Genomic DNA, 17,236 nt, shown 5'->3' on the forward strand with positions numbered 1-17,236 from the left:
AAAAAAAAACCCCTGCCTTCCCATCTCTCGGACGTCCAGTGGACCCAATGGAAAGGCGAGAAGTCGACGCGCAGCCACGGCCAGCCAGTCGGGCTCGCCGGCGGGCGCCGCACCTCGCCAGCGGCCCTTCAAACATGGGCCTCATCGCCACATCGGCCTGTGCAAAAATGCCACTTTTCCTTTCTTCCATTCCAACCTACTTTGCCTGTCATATTGGCCACTTTTTCTATCTTGCACTCAAATCTACTTTGTCTACTTTTCCATTTCTTTCCGTCTTTCTTGCAATAAAGAACTAATTGGTTGTAAATATGTACTCGGTATGAGTCAAGCAAGCAATGTATGAGACCGATTAAAATTCCGCGCAAATTGTCATCACATGGTCAACAGATAGACGGCTTGCTCCATGCTCATTTGCCAAGCAAGCAAACTACCTGGGAGCGATTAGCATCGATGTCTGCTGCTTGAACACAAATGGGAATGGCGCCTCACGAAGGGAGCGATCGAGCCTACGACAGCGCTCGGAGCCACTTTTGCTCAGGAACGGGGGACAAGGCTTGGTTGGCTGGCTGGCTGGCTGGTGACCGTCTCTGCCTCCGCTACTCGTAAAGTAAGCTGCCAACGAGTTTTTCGCGCCACAAGATGTCACGCAAGGGCATGCTGAGATTATCCTCACGCTAATTAGCCATTCCAATTCCAATTGCACGATTCCCGCATTCGCAATCACTACAAAGGGCCTTTTTTTCTTTTCTTTTCTTTAGTTTTCTTTTCTTTTCTTTTGACGGCTTGCAGTTCAATCCTCCACACAGCAGGGGGCAGGTGCTGCCCTCTACGGGGTTAATCAGCACAATTCGCTTATTTAAGGCGGCGCCACCCAGGTGTAGGCATTGATCGCTAATCAGCCAGCGTCGTCGCCATGTTGCTGCCTTTCGCTGCACTTTTCTGCTGGGCCAGCTTTCCGCGTGCGGGTAAACGTCGCAGACGGCGATTCTTTATGGAACTTGTTGTCTGCACGGCTTTTTGATGGGACGTTTTTTGTTTCAGGCCGCTGCGTCCCGTTGCCGCTCCAGGAGCCAGGTACTGTTTGTATGTTAGCTTTGCTCAAGCGACATTGGCTAATTCAATGACCTGACTATCATCCAACGCAGACATCTTCGCCAAAGCGCTCGAGTACACCGAGAACAACCCGGAGACGCTCCCAGGCCAGCACTTTTGCCTTCTCATCTTCTTTTAATCACTAAGAGTTACTCGGGTGACCAGATTTGGGTTGGTGCTGTTGATGTGCGCGACGACTAGGCGGCAATCGAACCATTTTGAAATTCCCCCCAGACATCTCAAAAGTAGGACATGTCCGGGGAGAAAGAAGTCGTCTGGTCACCCTCCTTGTTATGTGCTAGAACTTTTTTATTTACGTATTCAGACGTGACAGCGTGTTTTTAAGTGTGCGTTTGCTAAAGATGCGTGCGTACAAGCGGTCCCAAAATGACCCGCCATGCCATTTCGACGTATGGGAAAGGGCTAGCTTAACATGACGCTCGCTCCAAACGTCATGACTTTTTTTTTTTTTTTTTTAAGATTTATTTCAAGTTCACTAACTGGCCCGGATTTACATTGGCCTGCCACTAGCCCTAAAAATATCGCGTTCTGTTTGAAGAGCAAGCCAGTTGCATTGCACCTTGACGTCCTGTTAAACGAGGTGACTTAGCGCCCTCTGCCGTCACTTTTTTGTACTTGTGCAAGACCGTTTTCAAGGCAACAAGTCCTTTTCATAGTAAATTGTGAAGAGCTCATTTCATTGCATGCTGAACATAATTTTGTCATGAAGCTTTGTTCCAAAAACCGCTGACTGGTCGCCAGATCATATGAATGTTGAAAGTATCAAAAAGTATGCAATGATTGGATTTTAAGCAGGTGTTGTGATTTAAAGAAAAAGTAAACAAAAGTGCTGTTGTGCAAACGTGTGGACAGGCTTGATGGACGATGTGGTGGCGGAAGGTGACATGCTTCTTCCGGTGAGCGTAGTCCTGACTTCCCGGCGGGGTTTTTGAGCGCCGCCAAGGCCAACCGAGCGACCGTTTTGCCTTGCAGGATTATCGCAACGCGGCCAACCGCCAGTGGCCTTCCAGACACATCCCGTACCGCATTGACTACGAGTTGGGTGAGAGCGAGTGCCGCCGCTGGCACCAGCCCAAAAGCCTAATCACCAGCGCTGTCCGTCCCACAGGCTACCGCACAGATGACATTGACGCCGCCCTGAAGATGGTCACTTTGCACACTTGCTTGTCCTTCCACCAGCGCACCAGCGAGGCAGACTACCTCTTCTTCAAAAGCGGCTTCGGGTGCGCCAAGTTTTTGTTTTGTCATTTATTCTGAGGATTAGGCATCGGTAAAGTCTTTGCCGCCATGCCGCAGGTGTGCGTCCTACGTGGGCTTCATGGGGGGCAGGCAGGAAGTGCACGTGGGAGCCACCTGTAAGGTAGGCAACATCGTTCACGAGGTCCTCCACGCGCTGGGCTTTTTCCACGAACACACCAGGCTGGACCGCGGCAAATACATCCACGTTCTGTCCGGCAACATCATGCAAGGTGGGCGACCGGGACCTTGCGTCCTACCGTGGGGATTCGGATCTGGATTCTCTGTCAAATGAAATGAGATTGGGCTGTCTGCAATGAGCGGAAGCCGTCAACGCCGATAGTTTGTTGGATTTACTCGGCGAAATGTTTGGCCCTCTAGTGTAGTTGCGAGTTAGACCTACGCTCGCCTGACGTCGTGTTGAAGGTAGGCCGTCAATTTTGAGCTCGGCAGAAAAATTGAGCCTGGCGCTGTCGCGGCGGCTCCAGCTGCCTTTGATCGGAGCTCTCCGTGCGGCTTCAAGCGCTTGTTAGGGGGATGCCGGCTCCAGCCTCGCTTTGTGTTTTCAAGGACATCATAAAAACTTCAAGATTCAGCCGGGAGAAACGTTCCAGCTTCCGTACGACCTGCCCTCCATAATGCACTACGGCAGGTAAGGCGCCAGTTGCCCTCGCTCGCTCAAATTGACATTGTGGCTGTTAAACCCATTGGGCGCGCAGCAATTTCTTCTCAGCTAATGGGCAGCCTACCATCGTGGCCAAGGTGAAGGACAACAACATGGGCCAGCGCATCGCCATGACGCACACTGACGTCCAAAGAGTTCGTTTGCTCTACAACTGCGGTGAGTCATTAATGTTGCTCAGCTTTCAGATTCTAGCCGGTAACGTACCCTGACCTATTCATCTGTCGGCTTGAGCAGACCGAGTGGGCAATGTGGCGGAACCTACCCCAGCGCCTATCTTCAGTGCATACATTGATGACTTTGTCGGCCTTCCCCGCAATACCACGCTGTCGCCGCTGCGTGGCGCCAGAAAGCGCAGCTCAACAGTCTCCGATGTCTAAATAAAATCTTTGTTCTTGTCCTTACTGTAATGGTGCCTTGCTTTGAGTTTGAGTCAGTCAAGGATGATGGGCTTCGGGGTGCTCATCGACTAAAGATGTTCACTCATCTCCAAAACAATATGAATGTTGATCCACAGCAAATGGATTGCGCTTGGATTCTTTTTGACCCAGAACTTTAAAGTGTACGTGTGTGTGTGTGTGTGTGTGTGTGTCGATGTGTAACGCAACGACGGAAACGGCTCAATGAGCACCCTTAATGATGAGTCCCTCGTGGAATAAAATAAAATTAGCTTGAAAAAAGAAATCTATTAAGGTACCGCTGTCTTAAAATATATCTGATCCATAAGCGTGATTTCATTTATGTATGTCGCAAATTATAATGCAACAGAAGAGCGCCTCTTATTTATAGTTTTGATTCAGCGGCAGCAAACCGGAAAGCGTCACGCTGACGTCACGCGTATCAAACTAAACCTCTTCCTGTTGCGACGTTGTTGTTGTTGTTTGCCGTTTGCGACGTGCACGCTGGCTCTACTAGCGGTTCCACTCAACTGTCGCGACGGGCAAGTGGACCTGCCTTTCAGAAGCTCATCAAGTTTCTTTGTCTGTCTTGTCGCGGCTCACTCGAGCTTAGCTTAGCTCGGTCTTAGCTCCCGTTTTGCACTCCGGATCAGCCGCTGGCGATTGAAACGTCGAGACATGGCCCAGCGCCGAGGAGTCCTCAGTCTGCAGTTCAACCAGGACCACAGTAAGGAAGACAAGCTTCTCACATGACGTCACATTTCACACTCTGGAAGGAGATTGTGCTTGTAACGCGCTCTCGGCCAGTCTTTGCAGGCACGATCAATGTTTCAAAGATGATTTGATCAACATGCGACGGGCGTTCTGTGCCAGATCGCTCCAAAATCTTCTTTTGCAATGTGGCCCCAAGCCGTCCATCCGCATTACAGGTATCGCTGTAGCCTAGCCCGGCTGTCTTTGGGCAAGGGCGGGAAACCAAGTAGACAACGAGCCATTCCCACAGACGGTCAATTTTCGTCCGAGAGTCCTGAACGCCACACGCCAAGTTGAAAATGCATGGCCGGATTGGAGATGTGACAGTCGCTGCTCTGCTTTCAGGTTGTTTCTGCTGCTCCATGGAGTCTGGCGTGCGCATTTATAATGTGGAGCCTTTGATGGAGAAGGGCCACCTGGGTGAGCGTCTTGCCGCTCGGCGCCGGCCGGGCGCCTGCTAACGTGGCCCGCCGTCTGCCTTGCAGATCACGAGCAGGTGGGCAGCGTGGCGTCGTGCTCCATGCTGCATCGCTCCAACCTGCTGGCCGTGGTCGGGGGCGGACTAAGCCCCAAGTTCTCGGAGATATCCGGTGGGTGCCTTTTGAATTGGGGGAGCACGACCGTGAAGCCAACCGGTGTGACTTTTCAGTGCTGATCTGGGACGACGCACGCGATTCCCGAGACGCCAAAGACAAGCTGGTCCTGGAGTTCACCTTCACCAAGCCGGTGCTGGCGGTCCGGATGCGACACGACAAGTGAGTGGCGGCGGCCGGCCAAACTGGCCGAGAGGAGCGCAAACGTTGAAGGCGAACAAATTGGCGGGCTGCCTCCTCCTAGGATTGTCATGGTGTTGAAGAACAGGATCTACGTGTACAGCTTTCCTGACAAGCCGCTCAAGCTCTTTGAGTTTGACACGCGCGACAACCCCAAAGGTGGGCGAGCCAGCGAGCGCTCGGCCAGTCAGTCGCGCGGCTTCCTTTTATTAGCGTTTGCTTTTCCGCCAGGTCTGTGCGACTTGTGTCCGAGTCTGGACAAGCAGCTGCTGCTTTTCCCGGGACACAAATGTGGAAGTCTGCAGCTGGCGGTGAGTTGTCCCTCCTACTTCCGAGCGTACGCGGCCGAGCCCACTTCGCCGTCACGAGTCCGCTCCCGCCCTCCAGGATCTGTCCAACAGTAAGCCCGGGACGTCGTCGGCACCGTTCACCATCAACGCGCACCAGAGCGAGATCGCCTGCCTGGCGCTCAATCAGCCGGGAAGCGTGGCCGCCTCGGCCTCTCGCAAGGGGACACTCATACGCCTCTTTGACACCAGCAGCCGCGACAAACTGGTGGAGCTGCGGCGAGGCACTGACCCCGCCACGCTCTACTGGTAAGCGCTCCCCCTTCCTTTTTAAAAAAAAATGGTTGTCGGTTTGCTCGCCGCTGACTGTGTCCCCTCCCCGCATGTGTACAGCCTCAACTTCAGTCACGACTCGTCCTTCTTGTGCGCGTCCAGTGACAAAGGAACGGTCCACATCTTCGCCCTGAAAGACACCAAACTTAACCGCCGCTCTGCGTAAGGCCGCCTCGCCCCACCCCGCTCCCTCGTCCGCGCCCTCCTTAACGTGCGCGTGCCCCTGTCAGGTTGGCGCGCGTGGGCAAGGTGGGCCCTGTCATCGGCCAGTACGTGGACAGCCAGTGGTCGCTGGCCAGCTTCACCGTTCCCGCCGAGTGCGCCTGCATCTGCGCCTTCGGGAAGAACACGTCCAAGAACGTCAACTCCGTCATCGGTCGGAGAGGGGGGGCGTCGTACGCTTCTCACCTGCCACATTTCGCCACTAACGTTTCCTCTGATCTCTATGGCAGCCATCTGCGTGGACGGCACCTTCCACAAGTACGTCTTCACGCCCGACGGAAACTGCAACCGAGAAGCCTTTGACGTCTACTTGGACATTTGCAACGACGACGACTTTTGATTCAGGACGGAAGGAAACGGGCAAGGACCTGAGGAAGCAAGGAAGAAAGGGCAAGACACTTCAGGTGAACCCAGGTGTCACCTTTTGCGGCTCTGCGATTGCGTTTGTACTTTGACACAAACTGAACAAAGGAAGCAAACCAAAAAAAAAAAAGGGGGGGCGACTTTTGTTTTTATTCAAAGCAAAATGATACGTACATTTACACATGAAGCACACCGTAACGTGAGATCAGGAGGAAAACAATTAGATAAGAACCAAAAATAGCCTGCCCCAACGCAGACGAGCACAATGGTCAGAGCAAAACCAACGGAGTGCTGGCTGGCTGGCTGGCTGCCTTGCGGTGCGTCTACAGCAGCTCATGGCGACATTTAGGCCGATAGCTGACCCCAATAATCTAGTGCGCGATGAGATCAATTTAGGAAAAGAACAAAAACATGCTTAACGCAAAAAGCTTCAAATCAAGAACGCAACATCGGCTCGCTCGAGTTTTCCATGAAGGCAGGCCCTCGCGTGTCTATCGAAGGTGGACGACCGAGAACGCTGTGAGGATCCTGTCCGACGTCGACGGGAAAGGCGCGCATGGTCTCCAAGACCAGGCTGAGGTGCTCCAGGAAGGAGTTGACGGATACGCGCAGGACGCGAGCTTGCCCTGCACGCCACTTCCTGAAAAGGTCACAAGAGGTCACTGGCGGGCGGGCGTGCAGGCGACGGCAGCCGGACGAAGGCTCCTCACGCGCTGAGCACACTCCCGGCGAGCGTCAGTCGCTTGCGGACGCCTCCTCGCCGGGGTTCGCGGTCGGGACTCAGCGAGCGCAGAGCCACGGCGGCCTGGCGCGCTGACTGGAAGGGAACGTGCAGCGAGCTAGGGAAGGGAAGGGGAGGGTCAAGGAAACGTGTGCGAGCGGCTCGACGTCAGCGCTCAGAAAAGAAGCCAAGCTCGCTCGCGGAGAATAAGGCTCAGAGCCGTCGGAAACGCGATAGTTTTATTGCAAGTTTGGCAGAAACCGCAAAGAGAACTCTCGACGATTCAACGTCACTGCAATCCAAGGATACAATTCCAGTTGGCTCGCTTGCTCGCCGCTCTCGGGCGCCGCCATGTTGTTTGTCTGCGGAAGCCTTCTTCGTCCAAGTAATCGGTACACTCGTTGCTCGCCCGCCCACGCGGCCTCCCCCTAGCGGCAGAGCAGACAGCGCACAAAAGTCGACCGACCATCGGCTTTGAAGGATATTTATTTCTTTTGCGCGGTTGAGTGACCGACCACAAATGTATGTGTGATGTTGTGAGCTTGTGGCGGATCTCAGTCCCAGGCCTATAGTTCGGGGTGGGGTGATATGTTTATCCTTTGTCAAATCAAACTCGCTTTGTATCTTTGATGACTTCTGACACGCTAAAAGTTTCGCTCACAGTTTTCTTCAACGCGAAGATTTGTGGCAGATTCCTTGCTCTTTTTTTTTTTTCTTTCTGAGGAGCTGTCAAAGTCACCTGTGCGCATGCACGTGTGGCCTCCCCACGTTTGGCGGCGACGTGTTAGGAGCTCATCCGAGGACGCGCCGACAGAACTTTCTTCCAAATCCTCATTACAGAAACGTGCTGAAGTCACAACAAGGAGGTAAGGTAGGCGTTTCTTTAGTCCTCTTTTAATTTGTTCTTACTTAGTCGTCTTTGAAAGTGAAACGCAACAACCAACACATGGTCAATGGGCTCTGTGAACAAAACGAGTCTATGACTCGGGGAAAATTTTTTTGAAAGATCTCGAGACCCCAAAAAGTTGCCAAGTATACATAGGTGTTCGTAAGTCAAGGTTTCACTGTACTTGGGATGGTCCAATTTAGAATCAAACTGAGCTGTTTTTAAGCCGGCATTGTTCAGGCTGAATGAAAAACAACAGACAGAGCATTTAGGCGTCTTTGAATCCTTGAAAAACACTATATAAATGGAATGAATTATTATTTTTGCGCCTGCACTACGTTGTTTTATTCTGAGCCACACTTAAGCTCTCATCAGCTCCTTTGTATGGAAACCCTGGAGTGACCTGCGCAGCCACTTCTGCACGGGTCTGACTGCACACTAGTCTCTTTCTTGTAGGGGACGAGCACTCGGCTGATGGCGGCAACAAAGAGAGGCGGCGGCACGCTGCGTGACCTGCAGGTGGCGTTGCAGCGGAAGATTGAGGAGCTGACGGAGCGAGACGCCCTAATTGAGGAGCTGGAGTCAGAACTGGATGCCAAAGAGCTACTGATTGGGCTGCAGCAGCGCATTGATCCCTTCCCGGTCGGTCCCGCAGTCCGCCCTTTTCCGGCTCGGACCCCATGAAGACGTACAACATCATCTTGAGGGGGATCGACATGGTGGAATTCCCCAAAAAGATCACCAAGAGTGCCGCAAACCTCATCAAGAGACTCTGCAGGTAGTGGTCCAGCAAAGACTACCAAGTATTTGCCCTTCTTAGCTAAGAGAGGTGAGGTCGCAAGAGGGCCCAAATTGTGTGCTCACAGAAGGCACACTTCCCGGCGCTCTTCTCGCCCGCCGTGCTTCGTTCGGATTGACGTCCAAATGCTCATCGTGGCTCCAGTTGGTGTCGACTGCGGCTCGTTCACAGTCGGCTCACGTCGGAGCTGTTTGGGAAAATTGGGCGAGAAGGGAGCAGACGTAGAGGACACGATAGAAATCCAGTGCTGAAGATGGCCGTCGTAAGCCCGTGTGTGTGTCAGGGACAACCCTTCGGAACGTCTCGGGAACCAGAAGAACGGCGTAAAGGACGTCCAGAAGCACAAGTGAGAAACATAACGTGCGAGAACGCGGTCGTCCGCGCCCTCATTGTCCCTCCTCTTCTTCCTGCAATCAGGTGGTTCGAGGGCTTCAACCGGGATGGCCTCCGCCAGGGAACCATGGACTGTCCCTTTATGCCAAGGGTGAGTTGGCGGCCCTTAAGAGGCACCTCGGTTGCATGGGCTGGAAGCGCTTTGCTGTCTGCAGAGCTCGCCACGGTAGCCCCAGCCAAGATTGCACGTGAGGTCCGAGAGGCAGTCAGCCCTGATAATATGACTTGGCAGCCAAATCTTTGATCCATCGCAGGGCTTCGTGCATTTTGCTGCTACTTGCAGAAAAATGACATCACGGTTGCTCAGTTAACCCAATCACAGCTGAGCAACTGTGACGTCATCAAAGACGCGCCATGCTGAGTGCGACGCCCACCGCCCGCCGCTGAAGGTGTTTTGCTCTGCGGCACTGTGCGCAACAGCAATTGTGACGACTGCCCCCTGGACACCGAGGGCCCTCCCCCTGATGACGAGTCAGGCTGGGACCTGGAGTTCTGAAACAGCTTGGCCTGGTCAGAGGCTAAATGGAGAACGGACGAGGTTCATAACTACAAAGAAATGTTTAATATTTGATTGTTCATTTGTGTTAACAACCCACTCTTTCATAAACCGCGTGTATAAACATATGTTCTGTCACGTCAACATACATTTTTTTAAGCTGGTCTACTGATTGCTAACTACTGTTTTTTCTGTCACTCAGGAGTACAAGTCGCAAAATGCATAATAAAAAAGAAAAAAAAACACAAGTCGCATAGATATATATATTTATGCTTATGTCTAGGCGACAAGGGACATGTCGTGTCGTATGATTCATAATACAATTTTTGCTGTTTGCCAAGTGTTATGACTGCCTCACGAGTGGGACAAGAAAATGGCCGTAGATAAATACAAACATGTCACGTTTTACGCACAACATTTTGACCTATCCACTTCGGCATCCTTGAGTCGTTTGAACTGCAAAAGTGTCTCTGAGTAATAAACATGGCGGATTTGCGAAACCCATTACCTTGTTTGGTTGGTCTCGCCCCAACGGGTGTGATGTAAACGATACGCACTAGAAAATGGAGAAATCTGAACCGAGTAAAAAAATAGGTCCCCAAACAGATCATAAAAGTATCTCTGCAGCACCTGGAGGGGGATACATATTACACTTTTCAACAATCCTGGAGTCTTCAAATACACAAGAAAAAAGCGCTGAGCTGGGCGTCAAAGCCGTAACACCATGCTTCGGAGGTCGACATGTCAACCATTCCGCCATTAGATCAACGCGCCTCATTTGTAAGTTTACTAAATAAAACAGCGGTTGCTATATGACGTCAATGGGCGGAAATTCCGCCGAAATTCAAATCCGTGGGCGTGGCTGGCAACAAGGAAGTAGGAAGTAGATTCGCTGTTCGAATATTAAGGTATATACATACAGACAAGGGAGAAAAGAAAAAGTGTTGAAACGGGCCTCGAACACGCAACATCATGCACAAGAGGTGGATGTGCTAAACACTGCACCATTGTGTCAACAGATAATACCCGTAAGTCTACTAAAGAAAACAGCGGTCGCTATATGACGTTGCCACGTCACGGTCATGTGACGCAGACATGGCCGCAACTGTCGTCACAGACGCCGAATTTCGACGATTCTTCCTGGTCAAAGGTTGTAAATGATTGCGTTGATTAAAAAAGAAAATTTTATTTAACTCTTATTTACCGTTTGAGATAATGTTATGTCGCAGTCGTGCCGCGGAAATGACGTATATAGGCGGAACTTCCGCTGAGATTCAAATCCAGAAGAAGAAGAAGAAGAAGAAGAGATTCAAATCAGTGGGCGCGGCTTTCAACAGGGAGTAAGTAATGGCGCCAAGGGACACAGAGCGGCTAGTAACACGACGATTAACAAGAGAAATGTTTTATTTTCTGCTTGCAACTGGACCGTCTAGAGCGTACACGGTAAATGCAACTCATTGTTTTTAAAAAGAAGTACTTTTGTAGCCCTGTAAAGCGAGCGAGTGAGTGCGTGCGCCAGTGTGTGTGTTTTCGGACGTCGAATTCGGCATCTGCTGCCAGCCACAAATGCCCGAATTTCGACGATTTTCCCTGGTCAACGGCTGTATTGCGTTGATTAAAAAATAACTTTAACTCTAATTTACCCTTTTAGATAATATTACGTCGCAGTCATGTCCCGCGGAAATGACGTCATAGATTCAAACCCGCGGATAGAAACACGACGATTATCAACAGAAATATCTATATTTTCTGCTTGCAACTGGAACGTCTAGAGCGTACACGGTAAATACAACTCATTATGTTTAAAGATATTTACTTTTGTGTAGTTTGACTAAAGTTGTCGATGTAGCTAGCGTTCACTTAGCAATAGGAATAGCAATGTGTAGCTGTGTAGCTAACCCTAGCTGAAATGTAGTTGTATCTGGGAATGTTGCTTGAGGCTAAATGCTAATCTTCTATTTCATTCCTTTAGGTTCCACGGTGCTACAATGGTTGGACGTTGGCGAAGACGTCTCAAGTGAGTACCCCTTTCTTCCTCTATTTATGTTAAACGCCTCCTATTAATACTTCCACTGGCTGCAGACAGCCGTGTTTGATCCACCAACAGTATTGCAACTTGCAATTAACTCCTAGTGTTCTTTCTCATTAATATGTCCTATCAGGTCTCAAGTCATTCATTTAGGAAATTTGGAATAGCAGCAAATCCAAATTTGCCTGAGAACAAAACCAGATGAAATAAATTAAATGAGTCTTACTTGTTCCCATTAAATAAATCAAGTCTTCTTCCCATTCCTTTTCAAACAAGTAAAGCCTGCCCATTTTGTGCCGTAGTTTTTGTGTCAATACCTAGTATTTATACAAAATCATAATTTAAATGACTTCATTCACTTTGGAAATTTGGAATGGCAGCAAATCCAAATTTGCCTGGGAACAAAAAAAGATGAAATAAATTAAATAAGTAATTTCTTCCCAATAAATAAATTAAACTGGGCTTACATCTTCCCATTCCTTTTCAAACAAGTAAAGTCCGCCCATTTTGTGTCGTAGATTTTGTGTTTATACCTAGTATTCATCCAAGATCATAATTTAAATGACTTTATTCATTTATTCAAAAGATTCAAAGTTGTGTTACGTGTAATTCAGTACAGGTCTCATGTCAAAATAGATCAAATAAAGTAAATAAGTCTTCTTCCCACTCCCTTTCAAACAAGTAAACTGCCCATTTTGTGTCGTAGATTTTCTGTTTACCTACTATTTATACAAAATCATAATTAAAACGACTTAACAAATTAATTAATTTAAAATAAAGTTTAATATGTCCTATTAAGTATCATGTGGTTGTAAACTGTTTGTACTATGTGTCTTCTCTGCATCCATTGCAGCCTGGTCATCCTGGAAGAGGGACCCTCCCATCTGTGGTCTCTTCTCAAGGTTTCTCATTTCCCCTCGTCGGAGTTTTGAGTTTTTTCTTGCCCTCATGGGAGTTTAAGATCAGGGGATGGCTGAGAATATTGTCATTTTCACATGTCCTGAGTGTTGTCAGTCACCTAAATGTTGAGTACCGGAGTCAAATTCCTTGTTTGGCACGCCCCAACATGGCGAATAAAAATTCTTGGATGTTGAATGTTAAGATTTGTCACCATCCTTTGGTGAAATTTGGAATTGCAGCAAATCTAATAGACAAATGCATTGGCCAAGTTATTTTGAAAAGAGCACGTGGGGTAATGTTTGTCATTTGTGATGTCATACTCTGTTTTTTGTGATGTCATACTCAGTATTTTGGGCCTAGGTGCTACGGCCTAGGTGCTACGGCCTAGGTGCTACGGCCTAGGTGCTACGGCCTAGGTGCTACGGCCTAGGTGCTACGGCCTAGGTGCTACGGCCTAGGTGCTACGGCCTAGGTGCTACGGCCTAGGTGCTACGGCCTAGGTGCTACGGCCTAGGTGCTACGGCCTAGGTGCTACGGCCTAGGTGCTACGGCCTAGGTGCTACGGCCTAGGTGCTACGGCCTAGGTGCTACGGCCTAGGTGCTACGGCCTAGGTGCTACGGCCTAGGTGCTACGGCCTAGGTGCTACGGCCTAGGTGCTACGGCCTAGGTGCTACGGCCTAGGTGCTACGGCCTAGGTGCTACGGCCTAGGTGCTACGGCCTAGGTGCTACGGCCTAGGTGCTACGGCCTAGGTGCTACGGCCTAGGTGCTACGGCCTAGGTGCTACGGCCTAGGTGCTACGGCCTAGGTGCTACGGCCTAGGTGCTACGGCCTAGGTGCTACGGCCTAGGTGCTACGGCCTAGGTGCTACGGCCTAGGTGCTACGGCCTAGGTGCTACGGCCTAGGTGCTACGGCCTAGGTGCTACGGCCTAGGTGCTACGGCCTAGGTGCTACGGCCTAGGTGCTACGGCCTAGGTGCTACGGCCTAGGTGCTACGGCCTAGGTGCTACGGCCTAGGTGCTACGGCCTAGGTGCTACGGCCTAGGTGCTACGGCCTAGGTGCTACGGCCTAGGTGCTACGGCCTAGGTGCTACGGCCTAGGTGCTACGGCCTAGGTGCTACGGCCTAGGTGCTACGGCCTAGGTGCTACGGCCTAGGTGCTCCGGCCTAGGTGCTCCGGCCTAGGTGCTCCGGCCTAGGTGCTCCGGCCTAGGTGCTCAGGCCTAGGTGCTCAGGCCTAGGTGCTGTTGTTGCGGGGGTTGGAGTTGTTGTTGTTGTTGTTGTTGCGGGGGTTGGAGTTGTTGTTGTTGTTGTTGTTGCGGGGGTTGGAGTTGTTGTTGTTGTTGTTGTTGCGGGGGTTGAAGTTGTTGTTGTTGTTGTTGTTGTTGCGGGGGTTGGAGTTGTTGTTGTTGTTGTTGTTGCGGGGGTTGGAGTTGTTGTTGTTGTTGGAGTTGTTGTTGTTGTTGTTGTTGCGGGGGTTGGAGTTGTTCAAGATTCAAGAATTTTTCTTCGCCATATTTGAGCGTGCCAAACAAGGAATTTGACTTCGGTAGATCACAGCCTCTGTTCAACATTTAGGTGACTAACAACACTCAGGTTATGTGAAAATGACAAATATTCTCAGCCATCCCGATCTTAAACTCCCATGAAGGCAAGGAAAAACTCAAAATTCGGACGAGGGGAAATGAGAAACCTTGAGAAGAGACCACAGATGGGAGGGTCCCTCTTCCGGGATGACCAGGCTGCAATGGATGGAGAGAAGACGCATAGTACAAACAGTGTAGACAATCCCAAAAGGTGTGGAGAGCAGGATGTTTTTGCACAGCAATGACTGAGACTCTAAGAGTGGTGTGAGTTCATCAGAGCAACAGCCTGGGGGAAGAAGCTGTCTCTGTGTCTGCTGGTTTTGGCGTACAGAGCTCCATAACGCCGTCCAGAGGGGAGTAGTTCAAACAGACTGTAATCTGGGTGAGAAGGGTTTGTCGATGTTGCTTGCACGTTTCCTGGTCCTGGACAGGTACAAGTCTTGGATAGATGGGAGGTTGATTCCAATGATCTTTTCTGCAGTCCTGATTGTCCGTTGCAGTCTGTGCTTGTCTTGTTTGGAGGCCGATCCAAACCAGACAGTGATGGAGGTGCAGATGACAGACTCGATGATGGCAGTGTAGAAGGTCTTCAGCAGCTCCCGCGGCAGGTTGAACTTCTTGAGCAGTCTTGTGAGACCAAGATGGCGCCGCGGACGGCAGCCTCCGTGGGTCGCTCTCTGCTTCTTTGTCTTATTTTGTGTGTTTTCTGTGTCCTAAGGCCTACAGGAGCGGCTACCGGGACCTGTTCAAGCAGACCAGAAACACTGAACCGAGAGGTCAGCAAAGCCAGGAGGTGTTACGGGGAGAGCTTGGAGAGACACCTCTCTGCCAATCCTGATCCCTCAACAGTGTGGAAAGGTTTGCAGAGCATCACGCGCTTCAAGAAACAAATCCCCTGTCCTGTGGGGAGCCCAAGGCTCGCTAACCAGCTGAACAGGTTCTACTGCAGGTTTGATCGGTCCTCCCACACAACTTGACCTCCTGCAGCACAATCTACATAACAATCTACTCACAACCGCTCTGTTCACACCTCCGTCACCTACTCTCTTTCTCTTGCAGAGGCCGTGCCCGCACTCCAGATCCGTGAGGAGGACATGCGCCAGGTGTTCCGGAGACAAAAGATCAGGAAGGCACCGGGCCCAGATGGGGTGTCACGCTCCTGCTTGAAAGCCTGTGCTGAGCAGCTGGCACCCACCTTTGCACGAATCTTCAACCGCTCCCTGGAGCTGTGTGAGGTGCCCTCATGCTTCAAGAGCTCCACCATCGTTCCAGTGGCCAAGAAGCCCGCCATTACAGGATTGAATGACTACAGACCTGTCGGACTGACATCTGTGGTCATGAAATCTTTCGAGAGGTTGTTGTTGGGGGGTTGTTGTTGTTGGGGTGGTTGAAGTTGTTGGGGTTGTTGTTGGGGAGGTTATTGTTGCGGTGGTTGTTGTGGGGGGGGTTGTTATTGGGGTTGTTGACGTTATTGGGGTTGTTGGGGGGGTTGGTGTTGTTCTGGTTGTTTGGGGGGGTTGTTGTTGGGGTTGGATTTGTTGGGGGGGGTTCTTGTTGGGGTTATTGGAGGGGTTGTTGGGGGGGGGGTTGATCTTGTTGGCGTTGTCTGGGTTGTTGATCTTGTTGGGGTTGGCGTTGTCGGGGTTGTTTGTTGGGGTTGTTGTTGGGGCGGTTGTTGGGGCGGTTGATGTTGGGTTTGGGGTTGTTTGGGGGGGTTGATGTTGTTGGGTTTGGGGTTGTTGGGGGGGTTGATGTTGCGGTTGTTAGGGGGGGGTTGATGTTGTTGGGGGGGTTGATTTTGCGGTTGTTGGGGGGGGGGTGGATGTTGGGGTTGTTGGGGGGGGGGGGTAGATGTTGGGGTTGTTAATCGGGGGAATGATGTTGAGGTTGTCGTTGGGGGGTGGTGTTGTTGGGGGGGTTGATGTTGTTGGGGGGGTTGATGTTGTTGGGGGGGTTGATGTTGTTGGGGGGGTTGTCTGGCTCGTGCAGCTTTAGGCCTCTCGGACCATTGTCTAGTAACTAGTTCATCTGGTCCCGGCCTACAGGTAGAGACTAAAAACTTCTAAGCCTGTAGTGAGGACTGTGAGGAAGTGGACAGTGGAGTCAAGGCAGGACCTTCAAGTCTGCTTTGATTGCACCGATTGGGGAGTTTTCAAAGCTGCAACTTCAGGCCTGCATGAACTCTGACACTGTCACATCATACATCTGTTTTTGCGAGGATCTGTGTGTGCAGATTAAGACCTTCTGCACGTACAACAACGACAAACCTTGGTTTACACCGAACCTCTGGAGTCTGCGGAAAGCCAAGGCGGAGGCCTACAAGAGCGGCGACCGGGACTTGTTCAAGCAGACCAGAAACACTGAACTGAGAGATCAGGAAAGCCAGGAGGTGTTACGGGGAGAGCCTGGAGAGACACCTCTCTGCCAATCCTGATCCCTCAACAGTGTGGAAAGGTTTGTAGAGCATCGTGCGCTTCAAGAAACGAACCCCCCGTCCTGTGGAGAGACCAAGGCTTGCTAACCAGCTGAACAGGTTCTACTGCTTCTGCAGGTTTGATCGGTCCTCCCACACAACTTGACCTCCTGCAGCACAATCTACGTACTCCCTTCCCCTCACAACCGCTCTTTCCACACCTCCGTCACCGCTGTCACTTACTCTCTCTCTTTTGCAGAGGCCATGCTCGTACTCCAGATCCGTGAGGAGGAAGTGCGCCAGGTGTTCCGGAGACAAAAGATCAGGAAGGCACCGGGCCCAGACAGCGTGCCGCCCTCCTCCTTGGAAGCCTGTGCTGAGCAGCTGGCACCCACCTTTGCACGGATCTTCAATCGCTCCCTGGAGCTGTGTGAGGTGCCCTCATGCTTCAAGAGCTCCACCATCGTTCCAGTGGCCAAGAAGCCCGCCATTACAGGATTGAATGACTACAGACCTGTCGGACTGACATCTGTGGTCATGAAATCTTTCGAGAGGTTGTTGTTGGGGGGTTGTTGTTGTTGGGGTGGTTGAAGTTGTTGGGGGGTTTGTTGGGGTTGTTGTTGTTGGGGAGGTTATTGTTGCGGTGGTTGTTGTTATTGGGGTTGTTGACGTTATTGGGGTTGTTGGGGGGGTTGTTGTGGTTGTTTGGGGGGTTGTTGTTGGGGTTGGATTTGTTGGGGGGGGGTTCTTGTTGGGGTTATTGGAGGGGTTGTTGGGGGGGGGGGGTTCATCTTGTTGGCGTTGGCGTTGTCTGGGTTGTTGATCTTGTTGGGGTTGGCGTTGTCGGGGTTG

The 17,236-nt window shown here is 51.1% G+C and overlaps 4 protein-coding genes across 17 annotated transcripts; 3 read left to right on the forward strand and 1 right to left on the reverse strand.

The window, feature by feature from the left end:
• The first annotated feature begins 842 nt into the window (after positions 1 to 842).
• LOC147048617 (zinc metalloproteinase nas-4) lies at positions 843 to 3,436 on the forward strand. The gene is made up of 10 exons (XM_085927056.1): positions 843 to 965; positions 1,042 to 1,074; positions 1,146 to 1,199; positions 1,966 to 2,009; positions 2,086 to 2,155; positions 2,222 to 2,336; positions 2,410 to 2,582; positions 2,920 to 3,001; positions 3,069 to 3,190; positions 3,269 to 3,436. The coding sequence occupies exons 1-10, from the start codon at positions 914 to 916 to the stop codon at positions 3,409 to 3,411; spliced, it is 888 nt and encodes a 295-aa protein (XP_085783182.1). The 5' UTR covers positions 843 to 913; the 3' UTR covers positions 3,412 to 3,436.
• A 447-nt stretch (positions 3,437 to 3,883) lies between these two features.
• Positions 3,884 to 9,703, forward strand: wdr45 (WD repeat domain 45). 6 transcript variants are annotated; one of them, XM_085926628.1, is made up of 13 exons: positions 3,884 to 4,156; positions 4,528 to 4,602; positions 4,668 to 4,772; positions 4,832 to 4,937; positions 5,020 to 5,114; positions 5,187 to 5,266; positions 5,343 to 5,551; positions 5,636 to 5,737; positions 5,806 to 5,951; positions 6,028 to 7,747; positions 8,224 to 8,912; positions 8,984 to 9,050; positions 9,214 to 9,703. In XM_085926628.1, exons 1-10 carry the CDS (start codon positions 4,108 to 4,110, stop codon positions 6,135 to 6,137), a joined length of 1,077 nt encoding a protein of 358 aa, XP_085782754.1. In that variant the 5' UTR covers positions 3,884 to 4,107; the 3' UTR covers positions 6,138 to 7,747; positions 8,224 to 8,912; positions 8,984 to 9,050; positions 9,214 to 9,703. The 6 variants fall into 6 exon arrangements, with proteins under 6 accessions (XP_085782754.1, XP_085782755.1, XP_085782753.1 ...); XM_085926629.1 differs by having other exon boundaries at positions 8,224 to 8,545; positions 8,850 to 8,912; positions 8,984 to 9,703; XM_085926627.1 differs by having other exon boundaries at positions 6,028 to 7,752; positions 8,210 to 8,912; positions 8,984 to 9,703.
• Positions 6,297 to 7,301, reverse strand: lage3 (L antigen family member 3). Its single transcript, XM_085926630.1, has 3 exons — positions 7,191 to 7,301; positions 6,871 to 6,999; positions 6,297 to 6,800 (listed from the first exon to the last, which is right to left on the reverse strand). Exons 1-3 carry the CDS (start codon positions 7,232 to 7,234, stop codon positions 6,596 to 6,598), a joined length of 378 nt encoding a protein of 125 aa, XP_085782756.1. The 5' UTR covers positions 7,235 to 7,301; the 3' UTR covers positions 6,297 to 6,595.
• A 1,050-nt stretch (positions 9,704 to 10,753) lies between the features above and the next one.
• LOC147048620 (uncharacterized) lies at positions 10,754 to 15,396 on the forward strand. 9 transcript variants are annotated; one of them, XM_085927109.1, is made up of 5 exons: positions 10,754 to 10,898; positions 11,428 to 11,472; positions 14,472 to 14,575; positions 14,690 to 14,829; positions 15,031 to 15,396. In XM_085927109.1, exons 1-5 carry the CDS (start codon positions 10,803 to 10,805, stop codon positions 15,360 to 15,362), a joined length of 717 nt encoding a protein of 238 aa, XP_085783235.1. In that variant the 5' UTR covers positions 10,754 to 10,802; the 3' UTR covers positions 15,363 to 15,396. The 9 variants fall into 9 exon arrangements, 1 of the variants encoding a protein (XP_085783235.1); XR_015067829.1 differs by adding an exon at positions 11,107 to 11,237 and having other exon boundaries at positions 14,249 to 15,396; XR_015067832.1 differs by adding an exon at positions 14,249 to 14,353 and having other exon boundaries at positions 14,453 to 15,396.
• The last annotated feature ends 1,840 nt before the right edge of the window (positions 15,397 to 17,236 follow it).

The sequence above is a fragment of the Syngnathus leptorhynchus genome, chromosome 12, assembly GCF_054491065.1.
Source record: "Syngnathus leptorhynchus isolate UIUO chromosome 12, UIUO_Slep, whole genome shotgun sequence".
Classification (NCBI taxonomy): domain Eukaryota; kingdom Metazoa; phylum Chordata; class Actinopteri; order Syngnathiformes; family Syngnathidae; genus Syngnathus; species Syngnathus leptorhynchus.